This window comes from Anopheles ziemanni, chromosome 3, assembly GCF_943734765.1.
Source record: "Anopheles ziemanni chromosome 3, idAnoZiCoDA_A2_x.2, whole genome shotgun sequence".
In the NCBI taxonomy this organism is placed as follows: Eukaryota; Metazoa; Arthropoda; class Insecta; order Diptera; family Culicidae; genus Anopheles; species Anopheles ziemanni.
In genome coordinates this window covers 10,428,574-10,451,512 of record NC_080706.1, presented here as the reverse complement: position 1 = coordinate 10,451,512, position 22,939 = coordinate 10,428,574, and the positions used below count along the sequence as shown (strand labels likewise).

The 22,939-nt window shown below is 45.3% G+C and overlaps 4 protein-coding genes across 4 annotated transcripts; 2 read left to right on the top strand and 2 right to left on the bottom strand.

Annotated features, from left to right (window-relative positions):
• The first annotated feature begins 1,613 nt into the window (after nt 1-1,613).
• Nucleotides 1,614-2,457, top strand: LOC131287628 (transcription initiation factor IIA subunit 2). Its single transcript, XM_058316692.1, has 3 exons — nt 1,614-1,775; nt 1,874-2,108; nt 2,183-2,457. The coding sequence occupies exons 1-3, from the start codon at nt 1,704-1,706 to the stop codon at nt 2,212-2,214; spliced, it is 339 nt and encodes a 112-aa protein (XP_058172675.1). The 5' UTR covers nt 1,614-1,703; the 3' UTR covers nt 2,215-2,457.
• A 960-nt stretch (nt 2,458-3,417) lies between these two features.
• On the top strand, nt 3,418-7,058 carry LOC131286236 (uncharacterized protein DDB_G0283357). The gene is made up of 3 exons (XM_058315165.1): nt 3,418-4,022; nt 5,890-6,105; nt 6,218-7,058. The coding sequence occupies exons 1-3, from the start codon at nt 3,960-3,962 to the stop codon at nt 6,983-6,985; spliced, it is 1,047 nt and encodes a 348-aa protein (XP_058171148.1). The 5' UTR covers nt 3,418-3,959; the 3' UTR covers nt 6,986-7,058.
• Nucleotides 7,059-10,667: 3,609 nt separating this feature from the next.
• LOC131288531 (TRAF3-interacting protein 1) lies at nt 10,668-13,495 on the bottom strand. Its single transcript, XM_058317671.1, has 5 exons — nt 13,361-13,495; nt 13,116-13,233; nt 11,186-12,642; nt 10,906-11,108; nt 10,668-10,818 (listed from the first exon to the last, which is right to left on the bottom strand). The coding sequence occupies exons 1-5, from the start codon at nt 13,493-13,495 to the stop codon at nt 10,668-10,670; spliced, it is 2,064 nt and encodes a 687-aa protein (XP_058173654.1).
• A 397-nt stretch (nt 13,496-13,892) lies between these two features.
• Nucleotides 13,893-14,799, bottom strand: LOC131288206 (UPF0547 protein C16orf87 homolog). Its single transcript, XM_058317320.1, has 3 exons — nt 14,383-14,799; nt 14,155-14,306; nt 13,893-14,089 (listed from the first exon to the last, which is right to left on the bottom strand). The coding sequence occupies exons 1-3, from the start codon at nt 14,689-14,691 to the stop codon at nt 14,002-14,004; spliced, it is 549 nt and encodes a 182-aa protein (XP_058173303.1). The 5' UTR covers nt 14,692-14,799; the 3' UTR covers nt 13,893-14,001.
• Between the last annotated feature and the right edge of the window lie 8,140 nt (nt 14,800-22,939).

Below are 22,939 nucleotides of genomic sequence, written 5' to 3'. Positions count from 1 at the left end.
ACTATAAGTTACTAGTAACTAAACTATACCACACATGATGGACAGCATGAAACAATGAGTTTAGACGAAGAAATGATTTGGAAACGGCGGCGCGCCCGCAGCGAGCGAAGCGAGCGGACTGCGCTAGGTCTACTGAAAAAGAGAGTTTGTTATAGTTTTGAGAAATAAGGGGGGCCCGTGGGCCCCCCTCATACCGCACCCTTAGGTTGATTGCGTAGCCGAAATTAACGGTACACACTACGATTCAAATACTCGTAGGTTGAATTTAACGAACTAATGTATCACCAATTGCATACATTCAGTTTAAACGTCCACAAGAGGTGTAGCCACGATCGAAAACATGGCGGCCGGGGCCTCATTTACTCTTTTACCTACGTGTAGAAAATTTCCTAAAAAATTTAACAGACGAATACTTTAATTACTTTACAGGGATTTTCATATGATATCATAACAGCAGCAGCATTAGTTGATTTTATGACGCGATCATGTTTATTATAACTTTGTCAGTGGAAGTCAGAATCGTAGCAGTTGATATTATAATCCTGGTACAGCAGCTTTAAGCGAGGTACGTAACTAGCATAGCTCTCCATCGCTACATAAGAATAACGCGAATGCACAGGCTAGAATCGATTAGTTCGACAAGTTCCGTTTTGATTCACTATACTCCTAGCTCTAGCTTTGCTCGATGCATCGTTCGTGTTCTGTATTCAACAGTATCGCTCGGAAGCATTCATTGGTACCATAATCGATCGCGTCCTTCTCATGCAGGGATGGGGACCCATGCTAGTTGCGTTCGCTCAAGCTGCTGTACCAGGTTTATAATATCAACTGCTATGATTCTGACTTCAACCGACAAAGTTATAATAAACATGATCGGGTTATAAAATCAACTACAGTCTGTTCTCGAGTTACGCGGTTCTCGACTTACGCGGATTCGGAGATACGCGGTTTTCAAAATTTGACAGTAGATTGGGTTTATTACATCGATTTAAATTCCTGAGATGTACAACCACACGAAAAAATGTGTAAATTACACATTTGCATAACTTACGCTTTTAATTTCGTTTGTTGCAATTTATGTAGTTCGAATACGCTTGCATTGCATTCATATTAATGGACAAAGAAAATTTTTGAATATTCTATGATACATGTACACAATAGCTCGATCTCTTAACTCCTAATATAAACTATGTGTCAAGCAATATTCGAGATACGCGGAAATTCGAGATACGCGGATTTCTGTGGAACGCAAAAACCGCGTAACTCGGGAACAGACTGTAATGCATTTGGAATATCATGTGCTGCCGTTAGAAATATTGCTGCTGCTATTATGATATCATCTGAAAATTCCTGTAACTCAGAACTCTTGAGTGACATCATTATATTAAATTAAAAATTCTCTAATTGTGACCGGAAGTGAAACTGGGTAAATAAACCGGTTGTCAACCGGTTCAACGGTTTTTGTTTGAAATTACTGTTGCATACTTTCAGGATTTAACCTTTGTCAAATAACGAAATGTCAAATCGCACTAAAATATGCCACCTGATGATGCTACGCACCTTGAGCTCTTGACAAGTCTCTGTTGTTTTCATTGTTTTCGTTCTAAACGCTTTTTCCAGTTTCCAGTCTCTGTGCTTGCCGAGGATATTCATCATCTATTTAAGCCTCAGTTCTTCCTGATTGTTTTCTGGGCTGTACAAAAATGACTTACCAACTGTATCGTAATACCACCCTGGGCAATACGCTGCAGGAAAGCTTGGACGAGCTGATTCAGGTAGGTTCGCTAAACAAAGTCTACCGAATGAGATTCTACCATATGGTAGACCAAGCATGTCTTAAGATCGGTTTCTACATCTCGAATTGCTTTTCCAGTATGGACAAATCACACCACAACTGGCAGTGCGAGTATTGATACAGTTCGATAAATCCATCAACGCTGCCTTATCCAACCGAGTTAAGTCACGGGTCACATTCAAGGCGGCCAAACTGAACACCTACCGCTTCTGTGACAACGTATGGACGCTCATGCTGAACGAGGTGGAGTTTCGGGAAGTGCACGAGTTTGCCAAAGTAGACAAAGTGAAAATCGTCGCGTGTGATGGCAAAAGTATGTGCACGTTGTTGTTTGTTAAACAGCAAATCGATTCTGATATTGGTATTCGTTTCTTTGTGTACTTTCAGATGTCGCCGCAACGGATGAACCAGGTCGATAATCTTACCTGCATGCTGGGTTATCATCTGCTTGGCCGCAATAATGGACCCTCTCTAAGATTTTGTTTCCCTTATTTTAGTTTTTAAGTATGCTCGATTGAGCGTTTGAAGAAATGTGCAAAAACAAAACAATTACTTGTACCATGTTTATGATTGTAGAACTCGGAAACTAAACCATTTTACACACTTGCAATAAAACTGTACCATCAGTGAAATTGTCTTTCAAAGTGTTGCATTTAGTGTTAACGTCGTTCAGTCACAAATTAGCTTTACAAATAAACTGTGCATAGAAAAAGATGGTGCTGCTTTTCAGTAATAATACCTGGGGTTAGGTAGAATGTATTCATGTTGTTTTTAAATTGATGTGCAATCCTTAGCTGAGCTCTTATTAAATACAACATTCGTATTCTATTTGCTTTGCGGTATATAAAAAGGAATGAAGTTGCTACTGCTTATCAACGCAGACAACAAGGGACGTGATAGTATTATTCACACCTAGAAGACCACGGTACCCGTTCGGACATTGTTTAATCTAATTTTCACCACCTACTGTGTGGAGGATTGTAATGTATTGCTCGTTTTATCTACCGCAAAAAACAACCCTCTTTGTAGCCATTCCTCAACATCATTGCTTCGCTGTGCGATAACATGGAACTTCAATAATACGCTACTTGACAAACTAAGTAGCATCCCGACTCTACAGTATAAACGGTTGTGATCGCGATCGCGTTTGCAAAGAACCACACGAAGCCGCAGACGGCTTCGGTTCATCAGTTGTTGAGCAGCAGCAGCAGCGTAGGGATGTCGAGGATTTGCTTGTGGTGCAAGTAGAAGTATAACGAACGTGAAAAGCGTTAGTGAAAAGGGGCGCTTGATCGCGGAAAGCGTGCGCGTACGTGCCTCAGCTGCGTCATCTGATTATTCATTTCATTTCCACATTCTGAAGGACTGACGATCGCACAGTCGACGGGATCAAAAATCGAGTGCGCGATCCGGGCGGGTTACTTTGTTAACGAGTTTTTGACAGGTCGTTTCTCAAGAAAGGTCATCCACTGATAAGCTCCCCGTTGTTTCGTCGGTTGCTGTGCGGCGCAGGCATTGTTTGCACCGAAAACTTCCAACAACAATATTTCCTTGTTACCGGGAACGGATGACGCATGGAGGGGCAAACATTTTCCATCGAAAACCCCTTTCGTGGAGTGGCTAAAACGGACAGCTAGCCAAGCTTGGCTCGGGACCGGCGGCTACTTTGTCGCAAACAGGAAGCAAAACTGCCATTTATACGAATGATAACAACGTGCTGTGGGGGTGATACAAAGGATTTCAGTGATACCGTGGTGCACGCCGCCCATCGCGTGTTATCTTCTTTGTATGCAAAAATACCTTCCCAGCGGAATGAAACGCGGCGGGATTACCAGGAATTGCCTGTGCATTTGAAAGTGCTGTGAATTTGCTGCAACTGTTTGCATTTGGAACTTCTAGCCTGTGTTTGTATGTGTTCGGCCGTCGGTTGAATTTGTTGGTGGTCAAGGCGAATGCCACTGCAGCTTCCAGATCTATGATACCGCATGTAGTGTGTAGCAGCTTGTTGGATAACCGTGATTTATTACCGACAATTTAGTACCATCTTACCCGTTGCGCTGCGCACTCCCGATTTCCGATACTAGACGAGGATATCCTGCATTTCTTCCTATGATTATCCCACATTTGGAAACATAATCCTTCCCACCCCGCGGACCCCCCTACGATGAGTCTCGAAACGATGAATGATCTGATGAAAAAGTACAAAAACTGGAAATCGTATGTTAAGGTAAGCGCAATTGATCGAGTTTCATGAATCACGCTATCGCTCCCCCTTTCATTCCCTCTTCATCGCTCAACGGGTCAACGATCTTCTACGCTCCGCGGGGCATGGAGGATAGATTTGGCAAACAAAAAAAAAAAAAATACAACGATCTTCGCCAGCCAGCAACAGCAACACCTTGGAGCGATTATGAAATGTGTTTATTTGGCAACCGTGACGGTGTGTGTCGGAACGCGCGATCACCGTCCGTCAACCGGTGATCGACCGTCGGACCGACTTGCAATGTGCAACATATACCTCCCTTTTGCCACCATCACCATCGAACTGGACTTTCCCGAAACAACCACCCCTAAAGGCTCATCCCCTTCGGGGGACTGCATTGCGACGGCGGATTTACCCACGGTGCTTTTCTCAAACACACCTGCTCGCCTCACCTCCTAAACGTCGTCGTTTTCAGCAAATCATCCCTTCGCACTCGTGATCGCGATGAATCAGCTGTTTTCTACTTTTTCCGCGATTCCGGATTCGCGCAGCCCGGAATCTCGACTGCTAATCGCTTCACGACACGATCATGCGTTATCGTTCACTAATTTGTTTAGTTTACTTTTGGTTGCTTCTGTTTGCTCTTGAAAAGGCGATCTGCGAATTAGGCAAGGAGGTCAACCATACGAACCATATAATTAGTTACGCATTCGTGATTCATCCCATAATCTTCGCCTTTAGCTAGAAGTTCAGTTTGCTACACTCGTTGGTGATTCAGATTTAAAATACATGGAAACGGATCACAAGGTCACCGATAGTGACGCCGGTTGCATCAGTTAGGAAAGCGCTGCTTTGAGCGTGTGATAATGACGGTAGTTATCGCACTTGGCCTACGTATTTTAATTATCCGTCGTTACAAACATCTATCAATCAAACGCCGTGTGCGTGCGAAAACGAAAGCCAAAATCCGATGCCTGCGCGGGTCGAAATTGAAATGGAATTTATTCCGAGCGATAATGTTTGCGGTACTTTTCATCGCAGACAAAAGCGGTAACAAAACGACATGATGAATCAATTCATCTTGCATTTAGAAAATCATGTTTACCTGCAATAAAATAACGTTTGCTATCTTTCGAGGCACTTTTCAATGCGTAAACCGTCGCGGTGTGTTTACGTGTTCTTTTGTTTTTGTTCCGGCGCTGTTGCAAATCGATTCTTTCATCCGTCGGGTCTGATCTCCGTTTAGATACATGCGTCCGTTTCTTCGCGGATCGCAGCAGGTATGACTTTGAGGTGTTCCTGTAGCACCAACCAAGCTAACCGCGTAGTATTATCCACCACTTAGATAAGATAGACACATCGGGAATCCCCTACCCTCGGTACCTGAGCTGACACAACACAGATGGAACAGCAACCCTCCTACCCCCACGAACCAGCTGTCATCGTTCGAACGTAGAAAAAGCTAAATAATCAGCAGATAGAAAGTGCGAAGAGAAAGGGCTCCGAGTGCTATTTTCGTTTGCAATATTGAAAAGTGATTCGCGGGGAAACTGGTCAATCTCTGTTGAGATGATCCAAAGGTGTACCGTACGTTCTCGCTCGTAATCTACCACCAATGTACCGAGATTGTAGGTCGTAGAAGAAACATCGTAAATTACCATTTGTCGTGGCAAAAACAAAAAGTGAATTTGGCTGGTACCGTGGTGTGGCTAATGTTAGATGGCTGGTGGTGAACGAAAGCAGGGCATAAGATAATCTCTAGAACCCACCCTTTTTCCCGTTGGCAGCGACACAGAGTTTGGAAAGAGAGAGGGAGGGAAGGTCGTACGACGTCGTGGTGGTTATGTGGTAATGAGTTGCTGTAACTTATAACTGTGTTTACGTATCGTAGTTTGTAAAGTTGGTTTCGGACGCCGGAATGGAAGATGAAACGATGTTTGGCGAGAAGCAATCGATACGGGACTCGGCCCGGTCGCTCAAGAAGTACGGCAGCATATCCGGCGGAAGTCGCAGCCCGGCCGCCCTGCAGTCCTCCGATGCCCTCATCAGGCACGACGTCGAGCGAACCGATACACTGCAGGGGCTCAGTTTGAAATATGGGTGCAGTGTAAGTATTCCATCTCGCGTCCCATGTCGCAGAGAGTACGGCCTACTCACCTACGTATGACGTACGCTGCGATTGTTTTCTACACTAACACACTTTCCTCCCTTGCTTCCAGATGGAACAAATCAGGCGAGTTAACAGGCTACTCCCGACGGACACCATCTTTCTACGACCATTCCTCATGATACCGGTCGCCAAGGAGTCCCCTTTCTACCCGAAAGATCCCGAAGCAATCATTCGTCCAAACACGCTCGCTGCTCGAGCGGCGACCAGCGCCATTCCCGGTGGTGCCGCCGGCAGCTCCCATGGAACCAGCAATAACAACAACAACAATAACAACAACAACCATAGTCTTAGCAGCTCGGAAGACAACGGATATCCGTCGCACGAAGACTCGCCACTGGTTTCGCCGGAGGAGGAAAGTCGCAAAAATCTGGAAGATTTCCTCGGTAAAATTGACAGCTCGATCGCCAGCACGCGCAAGTGCATTGCCGAGGTGCAGCGAAACAGCGACTTCGTGACGAGCAGTCAGAGCGACGACAATCTGTTCTTCTCGTCCGCGTCCGGAGCGGCCAGTGGGAGCGGTAGTAGCAGCGGTTACTATTCGAAACCCCGTGCCTACTCGAACGCGTCGTCGTCATCGTCGATCTCGTCGTATCAGCAGTACCACTATCATCTTCCGGGTGGACCCAGCGGGGCACAGGCTTACGGAGTAGGTGGTAGTGGGACCGCAAATCACCACCACCAGCACCACAAGCGGCAGAGTTCCTCCGGCAGTGCGGCGTCCGATACGAGTCAGCTGATCGTGATGACGCAAGGTAAGCGCGTACAAAGCTCCCTCCAGAAGCTGGAGCGCCAGCAGGATGAGCTGTTTGAGTTGTAGCATCGGCCACTGCCGGAAGCTACCTGCGAGATTAACGAAGTGGAAGAGACCATACATCATCACCATCTAGGAGAGAAGGAAGTGGATTACGGTGCTCACGGGGAAACACCCGTCAGCAGTGACGACGACGACGACGAGGACAACAACTTCTACTCAACCCTGAACCATCGACATGGTGTCACCGCAAACCAGGGCGATTTCATGTCACCGGAGATGGAATGCTTGATCCAGCATCAACCGGATCCTGCTCAAGCATCGGTCTTTTCTTCCTCGCGGCAGAAGAACAACTACCACCACCACATCACCCATCACAATCACAATCAGCGGCTGGTGCGACGCCGTCTACATCACACGCTCCATCGACACCTTCAAGCTTTCGGTACCGGGCTGAAAGGTAAGCTTGGCGATTTAGTCGGTATGCTGGTGCGCCGAGGGCAACGATTAGCAGCAGTCGGGAATTCACGAAGCCATCGTCGTGCATTGATATTGCCCCAGTCGTCAACAATTCCGGTAGAAGCGATGCAAGGTACAAACAATTCCTAATTGTGCATCCGATCAGTTATAAGTCGTCGTAAATGTATTCTTCGAACATCGAAACGCTTCGAACAACAAGATAAAGGATTATTTTCACCACAACTGTGTCTGGTGTGGTGCTGAGGGATTTACTTCGTGCTATTTTTATACGGCCTTTCCATATATTTTTGCCAGCTAGACGGTATTGATGGCGTGCTAACTACCTTAACAATTCCATCCAATTGAGTGCTTGTTGTCCCAGATGCTCTCGTGTTCGATACATTACTATTATTCTCACCTTTTGTCAAATGCGTTCGTCATGTGGCGGGGTGGAGTAGTGTTAATGGCGGTACTAAATACAGTATTTTTTGAAGTTCTAATCATACGTGGTATGATTGTTAACAAACGCTCCGATTTCTGCTAGTGCTTCGAAAATGGTTTGGTAAAGCACACATTCATATACAAATTCTTTAAGAACTACAAATTGAACTCATTTTTTAGTAGAACCCAAGCTCCCCAATCAAGCAGTTGATGGAATTCGTATATTTTCAAAAAATCACTGCGAAAAGAGTTGATCTAAAAACGGCCACTCTTTTCAAGCGTCAAGCATCACAATGCTCTTTATCAACGGACGATTGGATATGGCTTTTAAGGGGCGGTCGGTCATCCCCGTCCTTGTTATCGTCTTCATGATGTCCCACTCATGAACGGAATTCAAACATGACGTCGGTGCTGCTCGCCGTCGCCGTCTGCGTGGAAAGTGTGATAAGCCGTTGCCAATGCCACCGCCGCTGCGTGTTCGCGACACTGTCCCTTCCGGTCGCAAGCGATTCCGGCAGTGAAACTATCGATTCGAGACATTGGAGCCAGCGACACGCCGTAGAAATGTGTTGCTCTACGTAAGCACGTTGCTGTTTTGGCTGGACGTGTCATATTGCGCGAAACTCTGGTGTGGTGATAATTGAAAAAGTGAACAACCGGTTGCTCTTATGTCGAACACACGCTACTATAGGCAACTCGAGGATAACGCTAAGTATTGAACCGCAAAAAAGGAGAAGCTTAAATCAACATCTTGCATGAACCTAAAACGTGTGTTCCCAATTCGTCATCGACGGGAACGACCCGTTCGAATTGGATGCACATGCTCGGTTTATTTATTTTTATTTTGTTTTCTTCTTAAGCTCTTTATGGTGCTACAGACGTGTTTAGCTGTAGTCTCTTGAGAGGATGCAAGCGTATATCATTAAATCAACTCATCGTACATATCGAGAACCATTAACATAATAATACTACAAGATACTGTGAAACATAAGACAACAACGCTTCTATTAACTAAAATCACATCGCTGTTACTTTCTATATGTCCATGAAATGAAACACACGCAAATAAAACTCAAGCATTCCTTTCTTCAGCCGTCAATTTTATGTCGATCGTTTAACTGATCAGTATGGTCAATGTTAATTTCGATGAAAAGAGATAAATAAGGCCGAATGTATAAATTTCGCTAGTTTTATTTATCTTTTCGAACCAAAACCAAACAAAAACACGGATCTATTTAACCAGGAATGCCTTGATTTCGTTTGTACTATTTAAGGTTTCTGAAACTAATCAACTGAAAGCTTTACATCATTTCTCGAGATACCAAACAAAGGATAGGCAAAACATAACTAACTGAGAGAATCATCAAACAGCGCTAAGTTTTACTCATATTGGAGCCACAGAGTATCCAAAAGAACCGGTGCCCTCATTTTTCCCCCCTAGTACTCTCCCATACTCAACAAGATTATTTTTACTTACGTTTGCTACACGTTTATAATTACGAATATTTTATTCACCGACGTCTCGATGATGTCCGTCCCGGTGCCACCGGTGCTTGAGAATGAACTATGGATGCAAAAGAAAGCATTGAAGCGAAACTCTGTTGGTGTAGTGTCGAAATTGTGATATGAAATATATTTTGCATTACGAATGCGGTTGAGATAAAAGTTATTCTTGCATATTAATGCCGTTTCGTTATAACAAAAAGAAACCTTAGTATGGGAATATATATAAAATTTCTTGCCTGTAGGTAGTTCTTGATTCAGCTGTTTTATAATATTTTATTTTAAGTCACGCGCTTCTGTAACCTGTTTGTGAACGAAATTAAAAAAAAAAGAATTCTTTTATGTTCCCGATGCTGATGCAAACAAAGCCGAACCTTCAACAAACAAGATGCTTCATTTTACTTATATCGCGATTGCACTTGGAACGTATATAAATACATGTATACATAAATAGTATGATATCCAGATGAAAACCTTCTTAAAATCTCTCGCGGGTGTTTGTAGTAGAACAAAAGCACGCATCGATAGTAGCACAGCTGGGAGTAAAGAAAGATAAACTATTTATAAATGTCCCGTGTACATAGAATAACAAATGCCGTGGATTCGGGTGCAGTATTGATGAGAAGAAGGGTAATCCTACAAACTATAGTGTACAGCCTACACTACAGCAGAAAATTGCATCAATGTTGTATGTTCCTTCAAACTTCCACTCCAACACCCTCGTTCCCGTTCTCCTCGTCTGCAAAATGGGCAGCACATCCGACCGCCTTAGCGCCTATAGCTGTGTAAATGTCCTATGTATAAAACGATGATGCGAGTTGATAGAACATGAAAAAAGCACTTAAAACTAACCCGAAACTTGCACACGGGAAACACAGAACCTTAAAAAAAACAACGAGGGGGAGTGTGAGTGCGTGCTAGTGTGTAAATACTATCCAACCCAAGGAATGGAGGGACCTGCAGGGGTAATCCTTATACCGGAAATGTAATGCAAGTGGAATAGACATTAGAGTGCAGATAGCGACGGAATGTAGAAAATCATATGATAATATCGGTAAGCGAACAAAAACGAATGAATTGTAAAGTGGAGGAAGCAAAATAAATTATCTAGACAATGTTTAACCAAAAGCGAGGAAAAACTGTATGTGTTTTAAATGTACAAGATCGAAGAGGCAGTTAAATGTCTGCGATTTGTTTCATTTCGTGTTTCTTAATTTTTTATTTCGTCCTCTTCCGATAATAACAATCTGATGGTGTTTTAAAAAATGGGAAATGGAAAAGAAAAAGATGTAATTAAAACCTCTACTCTCTAGATTGGAGTGGGGAGAAAAACTGGCTCATCCACCTATATTTCCGTCATGTACAGTCGTTCAATTTTCTGCTCGTTCTGCAGAATGTTGGCCCGCGTCGAATCGATCGACTCTCGGTACTCCTTGATGTTGACTTCGATCTGCGACAATTGGTGTTTCAGCGGCTCAATTGCGCTCTCGGTGGCACTGCAAAAGCAGATAATTTTACTAAGACCCAGACCAACTTCCACTAGGGCTTGGGAAAATTATAGGACACATCCCCACCCACATTACCTTCGTTCTTTGTTAAGCTCCACGATCGATTGGGAGTATATCTGTTGCCAGCTGGCTAGTTCGCGTTCCATCGAATCGATGTCCTCCTGGATGAAGTCCATCAGCTTCCCGAGCGGATTGACGGAGCGTGTCAGTTTCTGGATGGAGTCACGCAGCGATTCCATCTGTTTCGCCGATGACTGCCGTTGGCCGGTGGTCCATTCCTGTAAAAAGATTTTTGCAAAGAGATTTATTTGAAAACAGAAAGGCATGAAACTTAATGTTGTATCCAATCTTTTACCATATCCGCTTTCCGCACCATTTCCCCGTCGGTGCCCGTATGCGAGGAGAACTCCTTCTGGGTTTCCAAAATCTGCTGCACCAGGTGGCCCTGCTGCTCTTCCGGTTCGTTCGAAACGAGTGGAGCCGCTCCGTCGTCACCCATCAAAGATGGATCAACCGTGCCGATCACCACCCCACCGTACCCGTCGGCCGTAGCCGTGGGGTCTTCGATCACGATCAAATTTTCCCCATCATCGTCCAACAGCTCGTTGTTAAACACCTCCATCTTGACGTTGATATCGCCAAGTTTCTGCGTTTCGTTGGGCTGCAGGATCACTTCGACGTTTTTCTCCTTGCGACGCGGTGCTCCGGGCCGTGCCGAAGGTGGGCGAACACTGGGTGGTCGAAGGCTCGTTCTAGGTCGCATTACCGTATCGATAACGACCGATTGCTGCCGGTTAATTGGTGGCTTTCCGGACGACTTTGGTTCGGCCGCTGCCGTAATCGTTATGGACGTCGTTCCGCCATGATCCGGTGCTTCGCCTCCTTCCTGTGCTCCCGGATCTCCTAAGGTACCACTGTCTTGCCGGCTTGGACCTGGTGACCGCTCCAATCCATTGAACTGATTCATCTCTGAAAGTGCATTATTCTCGCTGGCGGTCAAACTGTTTTGCTTCTTAAGTGAAGACCTGCGGCTGCTGCTATTGCTGCCGGAGTGTTTGTTACGCTTCTCCAACTCTTCGTCCGCAGTCAGAGGTGCGTCATCGTCGGCCACCTTCTCCCCCATCTGTCCCTCGACGACCAGCGACCGAGGAGGACTTTCCCCAACGGTCTCCTTAAGTGAATCTTTACGCTTGCGACCTTCGATCGGCTTCCCATTCGTCAGCTGCGCATCCGTGCCATTAACAAGCGCATTAGTCGATCCCTTGCCCACCGTAACCACCGTCGGTTGCTGTTCCTCAGGGATTGAGGGGATCCGTTTGAGCGACTTTTCCTTCTCCTTGCCTTTTCCCGATTTGTCACTCTTCTTTCTACTTTCCGTCGTACTGGAGGGCGATGCTTTTGTGCCATTCTGCTTCCCCTTCCCTTTCTCGGCCCCCGGTGCGGTATTTGGTCCTCCATTTTTTCCCACTTCCTTCGACTTTGCGGTTCGTTCCTTTTTCTTATCCACCGGAGCGCCAACGCCAACGTTTTCTTTCTCTTTGATCTTTTCCTTGGGTTTATCTTTGCGTGACTCCGATGAAACGTTGGGAGCGGCATGGCCATTCGTGGCATTGGGTTCCGGGCCAGCTGGAGGTGCTCCGTTCGGTTGAACTTTGGAACTGTTGGCCAAATATTGACGAACGGCATCGGTGCTGCTTAGTTTCTGCTCCAGTACGAACCCGAGCGCCTGTAGAAGTTCATTCGTTCGTTCCGGTTCTAAACCAGCCACCACCTTCGAAGGGCGAACCTTTAGCTCTTGGCCGGTGATTAGTTCTGTGCAGTAGACAACGAAGCCAATGTTAATACAAAAAAAAAAACAACAACATATCTCAGCATTCGCCGATTTAAATTCTCAATTTCATACCAGTGACAAATAACCCGGATTATCTTGTATCCGCCATCGTTCACTGAAGTCGATGACTAGACAGAACCACGTGGAACGGAAGGTACAAAAATCGATAATCACCACCCCCTAACGAGAGTGACCAGCGGGTCTGAGGTCCCACCAAGGTCACCGAAATGGAAATCTACCCGCACAGTAATCACTTTATCAATAATCTGGACAAATATGACACAAAAGTGCAGAGCAGTATAAAAACGTGCAACGTTTTGTTATTGTCCGTAACGGGCAAAAATATGAAAAAGGAACCGCCTCGCTTTAGCGTGTCCGACTCGTCTCGTCTCTATGTCAACAGATACGGCAATGATTGATGCCAAATAAACAAGCCTGTGGTATATATACTTACTAACGACGTCAATAAGCTTTTGCAGGAACGCCATTTTCGAGTCCCGGTCTTTGATGTTGTCGGAGTTCAGCTCGTCCGCCGTGTATAACCCTTCCAGCAGGCCATGCTCGCGTATAATCTATTCCGAAGGAAGACACCAAGAGGAAAGGCCGACCACCCGAGGGTGTGAAATGACCGGATGGGGAATTCCTTAGCATTAATCCATTACAGTCCAACCGGCATTATCGATCGAAAGGCAACCATACCGCGTGAACGATGTCGTGCAGGAAGCGAAATGGTGGCTTACGAAGCAGTTTCTCAGTCAGCGCGGGTCGTTTCACGAATTTCCCCAACGAGGCTTGGGTCCGTTTGGCGACGGCCGGATCCAGTTCGGATGCCATATTGCATCGAGAAACAACTCGCACTAGTTGTAACTAATGTTTCCTTGATTCGAAATATTGCACCCCAAACGACTCATCACGATTGAACAAAAAAGATGACAGTAGAACTAGTCACAAACGTCGATGAAATAGAACTGACCCACTTTCTGCTCTGGTTTGACCACGACGTTAGACTTTAAGTACGATGGTGTTGAATAACAAAACGTAGAATGAAGGTGAGAACGTGGTTCGGTTGTGAAAATGTATTCCATGCTGTTGTAGGCTAACGGTTACCAGGGTAACCGACCGCTTGCGAACCAATACCCGTGATCAGCACGCAGCCATCTGCAAGGATACCATTGGGAAGGATAAACTGCACGAAGGATGACGTACAAGTTGTATAAAAAAATACTTTCACTTATTCGATACTATCCGTAGCAAACCCACATCTATTTCTATAATCTTAAGTATAGGTAGGATTAATTGTAATGAAGTGTTTTATACAGAAAAGGTATCACGAAAATGCTTTAGGGCTGCGTCCACACTACGGAACCAATTTTGCGATTGATTTCTGACAAAATGATAGCGGCTACTTCCTGCTTATCCAACGGCAACCTAAAATGAAACCGAAAGTGTTCGTTGTCAAATGAAGATTCATCGTAAATGCCTCTGTTACTCACTTGGCAGCAAGGTCCCCACCGCCGTCGATTTCTTCTTTCTTCGCCCTTCGGTTGGCGTGCCGATTAGCTCGAGCTACCTGTGTTTCCTTGGCCGTAATAAGTTGTGCCTGTTTGGCGTCTTTGCCCTTGATGAGGGATGTCTTGGAGGATTTCTGCAAAGAACAGTATGTCAACAGTAAATACAAGCGTAAGTATTAATCCGCACAGCCCAGACAAAACAGCACATACCTTTGTTTTCTTTTTCTTTTTCTCGTACTGCAACGAGTCGTAGTAGTTCGGTTTTTCCCGTCGTACTCTGCTAGTGCGACGACGTTGCACCTGACCCGAGCCGGAACCCTTGCGACCATCGCTGGAGGACGAGGCCGCTTGTGCCGCCTTCCGTTTTGGGCCAGTTTTCGAACGCGACGGAGGCTCGTACACTGTCGCACTAGACTGCCGCATGCTGAATACATGCCCACAGGAACATTTCTTCGACGCAATCGCCACCTGCACTTCGCATTCTGGACAATGTTTGGTAATCATTCGAGTTTTTACCATGTTCCGCTGGCCACCGCAAAGTGAAAGGTATTTTCTCACTTTCGTACTCCACCCGCGTACGACGAACGACCAGGGAGAGTAGGAAACTAATGCGTAAACATAAACAAAACGTTGACAGAGGTGCATTTACAATCAGGGCGATTGCACTAGGCTTTGCCACTTTTGTTTCCGTTGCAGTTTAGTGTTGTGTGTAGTACCATTAGCAGCTGATTTGAAGATTTGCTTAAGCTTTGGTCCCTCAAAACTAAGCAAAATGAATTTGATAGGCTAGAAAGCTAAACGTTTGTTATCAATTGATAACAAATCTTAATTGATTTTAAATTCACCTACTGCCATTAGTTACAGCACTTTGCTGTCAGTTGTAAAGAAGATTTGCAGTGTCAAAGACTCTGAAAGAAACAGGTCAATTCATTACTTTTCTTCGTGATTCTTTGCTTCACAAAACCTCTAATTTAAGGGGTCTATTGTTCGTATCAGCCTAGGCACAAAGTTATTATCAAATTGCAGCTCTTGTTTTGTTAAACGATAGTTATTCACCATTACCATATGTTTTTGTCTTCCAGACAAACAAATGCTGTCAGTTTCGCTGTATCTAGTGGTGGAAAATTCAAATCTAGTGATGGTTAACTCGAATCCCCAAACCTAATTCTCAGCCTATCGAATAAAGCGGACGCCAATCAAAGCCGGTTTAGAAATTCCAAATCTCCATCACATAAACCACATGCGCGACAACACATGTCATTATCGTTATCTCATGATAATCTCAATTCGTAAAATACATGGATTGTGTTATTCCTTCTCAAATCTAAACATACATTATAAAGGTCAGAATAGATACCTCCGATAACTAACGGTTTACTGTATTTCTTTGTTAAAAGTGGGTGATAAAAATCATGTCGAATCACAAACGAATCGAATCTAATCAACTCTTATTCGAATTTGTCAAATCGGACTCAATCCGTCTAGGAAGTCTGTGATCTTCCGAATCCCAATGATGCCAACACTAGTCGACGGGAAGCGTAGGAAAAAGAAAAATATAAGATAGTGAAAAATTGGAAGTGTAGAGAAGTACAGTGCACCAGAACGGCAGCATCAGAAATAGTTAGATTAAGTGCGGAAAGAATTGTTGGTTTAAACTAAAAGGTAAATTATGTGCAATGCTCTACCGTAGTTCGCGAATCTCGCTGTGCAGGAAAAGCAAATTGCGTGTGCGAGGGAATGTTCGAAACGTAGTGCGATCAATCGGGTGAAAAGTCGACCCTTTTTCCCTTGGTCGTGCAAAATTATACGGAACCCCCGTTCGCGGCGCGTAGTGCGTACGGTGTGCGTTCAATAGTTTCCAAAAACATCTCATTACTGAAAGTGGCTTATGTTTTATGTTACGAAGATGCGAAAAGTTAGCTAGGTGGCTGCCAAAAGAAAAAATGGTTCGCCTCGAGCACAAGTATGGTTGCCTCGATTGGGAAACGAATGTCCAAGCGTGAGTATGTGGTGCTCATAACCCTCCAAGAGATGAAAAACCTTGATAAAAGCGCCAACTCGTGAAAGCGCCCGCGGAAGGGGCCATTCCCGTCCAAGAACGGTGAATGGAGGAGAACGTTTGTCCACTTTTTGTTGTACGAATCGAATTTTATAGCTCACAATTGTTGCTATATGAAGAATCCCCCCTTATGCGATTAGGGCTGCATAAATGGTGTATTACAGAACCATTTCGGCGAAAGCTAACTTCTTCGACAGACATCGCCAGTCAAGTTGAGTCACTGTTCCGTGGCTGCTCTGATGGCAGATTTGCGCATACATGTACGCAACAGGCCTTCTGGAAGAGGTGCGTAAGTTGTGTGGCACACACAGTGTGTGCTTTGCAAAGGAGCCAGCATCTTTGGCCGGGGGTGAATGGTGGCCGGTCGGCTGGTGTGCGTACAGCGACCAGTCCACCAGAGCATTTGTGCGTGTGTCGTACGAGCCTCCCTTCATTTTGGACACGCACTTTTTACGCAGCCTACGCAGGCAGCCTGCTGGTACTTCGGCTGCTACCGTGAAGCGTGGAGCAGTGGCTTAATAACGGTTTCGCGATGACTCGCCAATGATTGACCCCGGGTAAAAGCGAAGAATCAAGGCAGCTGTCTTTTGTGTTGAGGCTGCCCACTTCGCCGCGGGGTGGAAAAATAGTTTGCTGAAACATTACGTAAAATATAATGATAGGTATGGACAACGATTAGATAAGTGAGCCACAGAGAGGATCGTATGTTAAAGCAAGGTTTTCACATTAGGTCCGAAAAACGGAGTGTAACGAAAAGCAAGTTTAAAAGAAATGACCCGACGGTCGTCACAGCACTTTTTACCGTGTCTCACTAAAACAGGAAAGTTAGAAAATGTACCAAACTCATTTACAATCGGCTTAATAAAGCGAGCACACAGAAAAAAAGCCATAACCATCGAACACGTTTTGCGGCTGGTACTAGTAGAATACCTTCGCTGGAAACCCTGGCCTGCCCTGCTCCTTTGTCCGTACACAACATAACCTGTTTTGCAGCTGATCGGCACGGGGGTTGGAATTTCCCGAAATCGGCCCTGTGGCGGCAAACTTTCTAATAATCGAGTCGCCGCGGAACGCGCGCGCCGAGCGTCGCGGAGGAGACGGATTTGTATCGCACACAGAAACATTGAAACCCTGCCACCGGGCGGACGCACTTTCGACGTCGGGGAACACCAACTTCTGGCGAGAATGGATATGGTGTGTTTATATGCGAACAACTTCAACATGACTGGCAGAGCCTGCTGCCTGTTGTCTTGCGAAAAAAAAAATCGTAGACATTGGCAACGTGCTGCTTGCTCGGAAAACAGCAACTTCTCTGCTCGTGTCCACCATTGAGGGACAGATAAAAATAACGACGTAATACAAGTTGAAGTGAGTGTGTCGGCTGGGTTTTGTCGGAAGCCCAGCGGGGTAGGGGCAAGTGCAATATGCAACTGTCAGCGGTAGTTGTCGCAGGAAAATGGTGCCGGAGATAGTTTGGCTAAAATGCGTTATAGACGAAATAAGTGCCTTATTCGTTGGTGTGTGCGGGTGCGTTTTTGTATGGTAGAAAGAGGATTGGGCTTCACGGTGGCTAGGGTTTACGGGAAAATCAAAAGTTAAAACATATCATGAACTGTGTTCTTTGATGCTGCTCGTTAACTAGTGGACGGTCCGTGATTCTTTCGAGTGAGTGGGATTTTATGCACCTTCTTTTCTTCATGCCCAAGCGCCGTACACTATTGGTTCGTTCGATTGCAATGTAAAATAATGACAGTGTCCAGCACGCAACCATTAACTCCATTCATACAATGTACCACCCGCCCCCTCGCTGCGTCGCCCCTCCTCGCGCTCACTCTCTGGCAGCCCGTTCTCGGCAACAATTTAAAACAAAAAACGAGTCGAATGCATAAATGCAGCTCCCAGCTCGCTCGATTGCAAATGTCAGCAAACTGCAATGTTGTGCTATCTCTTTCCTGCTCTGGCGCTCGAGTTCGCCACCCGAGGTGTGAAACGGGCAACACTTTTGGTTCTTCGGACCGCCATTTCTCTCCCGCCTGCCGTGCTCTCTCCCCAGGGGAGGCTCTTTCGCTCGCATCACCACCATTTGCGCGCGGGTGGTGACCGTCGCTCGCGGGTCGTGTTTTGTGCAACTGCAGTTTTAGTGCATCCGGCAGTGTGTAGCAGCGCACACGCAAGTGTAGGCTGCCCGCGAACGTGATATTTCTTCGCTTTGGTGATAAGTGTGACTACACGCAGTTCGATCGGTTAGGTGTCAGAGAAAAACGCATATGGTAAATTGCGCGTTTACAATTTTCCCGACCAAAATTTAAAGTGCGTACAGCGGCAGAAGCGATCGGATCATCTTTGCATGTTGTTCTTACCCATTCATGCCTCATATCTTCTGTTGAGTAATTCATTTCATACGTGTTGTCTTGGAGGGTCTGTTTTTCTCGTACATGAAACCAATCATTATCATCATGTCGATCCAAAGTGAACGTGTGGGGAAACAAAAGTCAATAAGAAAGTTGAAAATAAAACAAGAAATGCTCCAGATAACCAACTTTTCTATCCAAACACTTCATGAGATATAGGTGCTTCTACGTCCCTGGTGCAGGAGCAGGGAGCAAAAATGGTCTAATTTGATGACTTGCTTTTATTCGGCTCTTTCGAAAAAAGTAAACACCCAAGTGTACCGATAATCAGCTGCAGTTGGTGGCCGTAGGTGGCTCCGTTGCAGTTGCACCAGTCGAAGTTGAATCTTACTCCATTGACGGACGGCTTGAAACAAAGTGTGATATAATCATTTGCAGTTGCAGTTTGCCGCGTGTCGCTCCGTGCTTCGCTCAAGTGTTCGCTCACCACCGCCTCGGGCGAGGGTTATTCGAGATTAGTACATATCTGTGTTGGTGTATGTGTGTGTGTGTTTGTGCCCAGAGTGTATTTGTGTTGGTAAGGTTGGCTTTCTTTCTCCCGTTGCTCGCGGGAGTCGCGCATTTTACAATTCTTCTCTTGGGTGAGGGCGAGAAAAATAAATAAATAAAAACCTGCAGAAACTGCAAAAGCACACACGACTCCCTTTCCCTTTCCCCGCACACTCTGCACCCGTTACCACGGGTGGTTTAAAGGGCTCGAGTTGGGATGGTTGAGCAAAAAATCACCCATTGAAGCGTCGCAAAAGGCTCCGCGAGAGCGGTGTGAATTATTGGTGAGCAGAAATGAGAGATGACGCTCTGTCGTGTGTGTAATTTCAAGCAAATGCCGTAAATTCCTGGCTTCACCAAGGAAAAGGAGTGTCGCAGGTCGGATGATTAGAAGGGAAAGAAATTGGTTCCTTTTCCGTGCTGTTTGGTTGCATACTTAGCTTATTAAAGCCCGTGAACAGCCTGTTGAAAGTCGTCCAGCCCACACCTTTCGCGGCGGGACAGTGTTTCGCGGGGCACCGCTTGTTATCGCCTAATGGTCGCCATTGCATTCGTTGTAAGTTGCCAGCAGAGGAAAATTACCAGCTCTCGGAAGAGAGAACAAGAGAGGTGCTCCATCCCACTCGGCAAGTTACCTCGGTGGTCTTCGAGTCGCATGTAAAACCCACGTTAAAGGAATGTTCCACCCGCCGCCTGCACGTGTTGGCAAGCGCAAGAGTGCATCGAGCACACACGACGGTGTCCCGATGCCGATAATGACACAAGTAAAGTGATCGTGCGAACGTCGAGAACACAGAAGTGTTGATTGAGTTTCGCGTGAGATAATAGCGAGCTTCCGTGCGAGTCTGTGCTAGCTCCACCATCGAGTTGCGGTAGTAGGTAGATGTTGGAAAAACGGAAAGCCAAACCGAATGTAATTGGCAATGGGCTGGGGTAGCAGGGTGTGGTGGATAGTTTATTATGGCGCTCAATCGTTGTCAATCGTCGCCTCCTACAAGAGTTTGACTAAATGGAAAATCTTTCATTTATCGTAGCAAAAGAAAGAAAATTTCCAACCTAACGCAACAATCAAGCCATGACGCTCTAAACACTGGAATACTAGACGATCAAAAAATCACTTCGATTGAAGCAAGCAAGTGTGAGTACCAAGAAATGCACACACACACATACACACACTACAATCACGCTCCTGCGGGGGTTGCTGAAACCATTGCCTTGAATCGATTCCAATCCGGAACGTGCCCTTCAATGTGATAATGTGAAATTGAAGGACCCAAACGGGCGCCGGCATGTTTCCTCACTGGGCAGTACGATATGATTTACACTACCCTGCCGGAAAGTGTTTTTCATCGACGAAAATCTCCTGCTTTGTTGTAATGCACTTGACGCTACAAATAGAAATACAAACAGATGCACATTGCCCCAAGGGTATACATACTTCTTCGAGGCGTGAGATCATCCAGCAGAACAAAGTGCATCGAGAGAAGCCGACGCTGCCCGGGAGAGCGATTTGGATGGAAAGAGAGAAAGAGAGCGTATTTAAAAAGTGAGATGTGTTTTGAGAAGCGGAAGAGCAAAAACAAAAAAATCATTACAACGGAATGGTAAGCAAAAGGAGTAGAAAAGGAAGAGAACACAACGTCGGATGAAACGAGGGGGAAGAAGGGGGAAGCAAAACAAAAACAAAAATAATCCCTTCCACCCCCCGCTGGCCTGTAAGCTCTTCTCTCCCTCTCTACATCAACCCCAAATCAGGTGGCGCCTTTGAATCGAATGCTGACCAATTTACGCTTACGTTTGTAGTACACTCCGCGCGTATCGACATCCTACGCACTATCGCTTGCCTTTAGCACACACCTTTGCTGTGACGTCATCATAACAAGCCATTCTTTATAGCGTATATTTAAGCTCCTCCAGCGGGTGCTGTTCGATTTATACGTTTGTAAAATCAAAAATTGTCTCAAATTAATCTGGTAAACAAAATGTCTATTAGCTACGACTTATTCCGGATCCGTTTGATTGCGAATATGGTGCTTGGATTTTAGATTATATTTTATTTTAACTATAAAATTGTGGTCTTTGCTTAGAAAAACACTATATAAGAATACATTCAAAAGTAATGATAATAATACAATTGTTTAAATCCCCTTGAGTGTTCTTCTAAATGAGTTGATTTCTGTTGCTTTTTTATGTGACTTCAAAACGCACAAATCCGTCAGAATGGAACCGTACGATAGAAAAGATTTCACATTGACATTGACTGATTGCTTTTTCCGCGTGGTTTCATCGACAATAGTTCTTTTCGGTTCGTATGTCGCTGACCGCATTATTCTACGGAAGGTTTTTTGTTTAGCATTTAAAAAAAGGGATCAGTTTTCTTCAAATCCGCCGAATAGTTAAATGATGGATAACGTCACCCGGCAGAGCGAACAAAAAACTTTACCACATACGAATTGATCAGTGAGATTTTGGGGCATTTTGCCAGGATCACATGTCGCTTGGACATTTTTTCGCGCAACAAGCCGACGGGGTCGAAGGAGGAAATGAGACAAGCGCAAAAACAAAGAAAATAAAATAAAGTACCACACCTTCTTGCCAAACCAACGACACGGCAACCCTTTGCCCCCAAATCCAATGCCACATAAAAGCAAGCCTTCAACCGTAGATCAATACTTACCGCGGCCATGAGGACGAGAGCAGGCATGCAACATCCATTTTTTATGGGGTTTTCCTTGGGTTTTTACTATGTACGATTTGCATTGAACCTAGTTTAAACTCCATCACCGGGTAGCAAGCGGGAGAAAATTCATTTTTACACGATAAGGAATACATTCCACACCCAAGGACCATCCAAACCACGTTGGGCCACACACTCGGCTTGTTTGACTGCAGAAACGATTGCGGTAAATCATAAGCACACCTTAGTGCGGTCGTTGTCGTTCGCCAGTGTGTGCAATGGCCGCTTCCGATCAGGACCCTAGCCAGGAAACGGCAGGACCTTCCGGTTACGGTCAAATCCATCCACCGAAGGGCACCTAACGGGAGCTAAGAAAGATCCATAAAGTTACAGCACCAGGCTGCAATTAGTGGCATGCAATCGAGAGTTGTTCGTTTGTCGCACGAGGAAACTCGTACGTCACTGAACAAAGAGACAGTGGGTGTAAAAGGCACACTTTGCGTGACGTGTATTGAACGCTTTATGCTAGTGCAAGCTGGCAGGACGGCCTCGGTCTCATAATTGGAAAAGGATTTTTCTTTCTTTTGGTCTTGGTAGATTTTGTGTAAATTGTTGGATGGTAGACTCGTTCGGTTTGTATTAGTTTGGAAATCATTAAGAAATTTAATCCTAGCCATTATCATAGTTTCTGGCGATCATTACTTTTCGAACGTGTTATGCTTAAACCGCTATCGATCGATCCCATTAAAGCTTAATTGTACATGCGTTGATCGATAATGAGTGGTTCAACAATGTGAGCTGGACAGTAGTACACCTGTCAAGGGTAATTTCTCTGACTTGAACTGCTCGGCGAAACATCAGCAACAGAGGCGTATGTACTTCCCCATCGCGTGACACTTGTAACGATTTCCGCAGTGTCGTTTGTATGCATTGGTCATACTAAAACTCTTCTGCCTGAAAACGCTGTATCGCGTCTGAATGCCTTCTACACTGAACTTAGACTCTGAAAATACCCCTTAGTTCTGTTTCCGTGCGATGCTGATGTTGATAATTGCTCGTCCATGGGAAACTTGTTGACCGTTGGATCCATTTGCGTAAAACTCTTTGAGTCTAGATATTGATGATACAAGT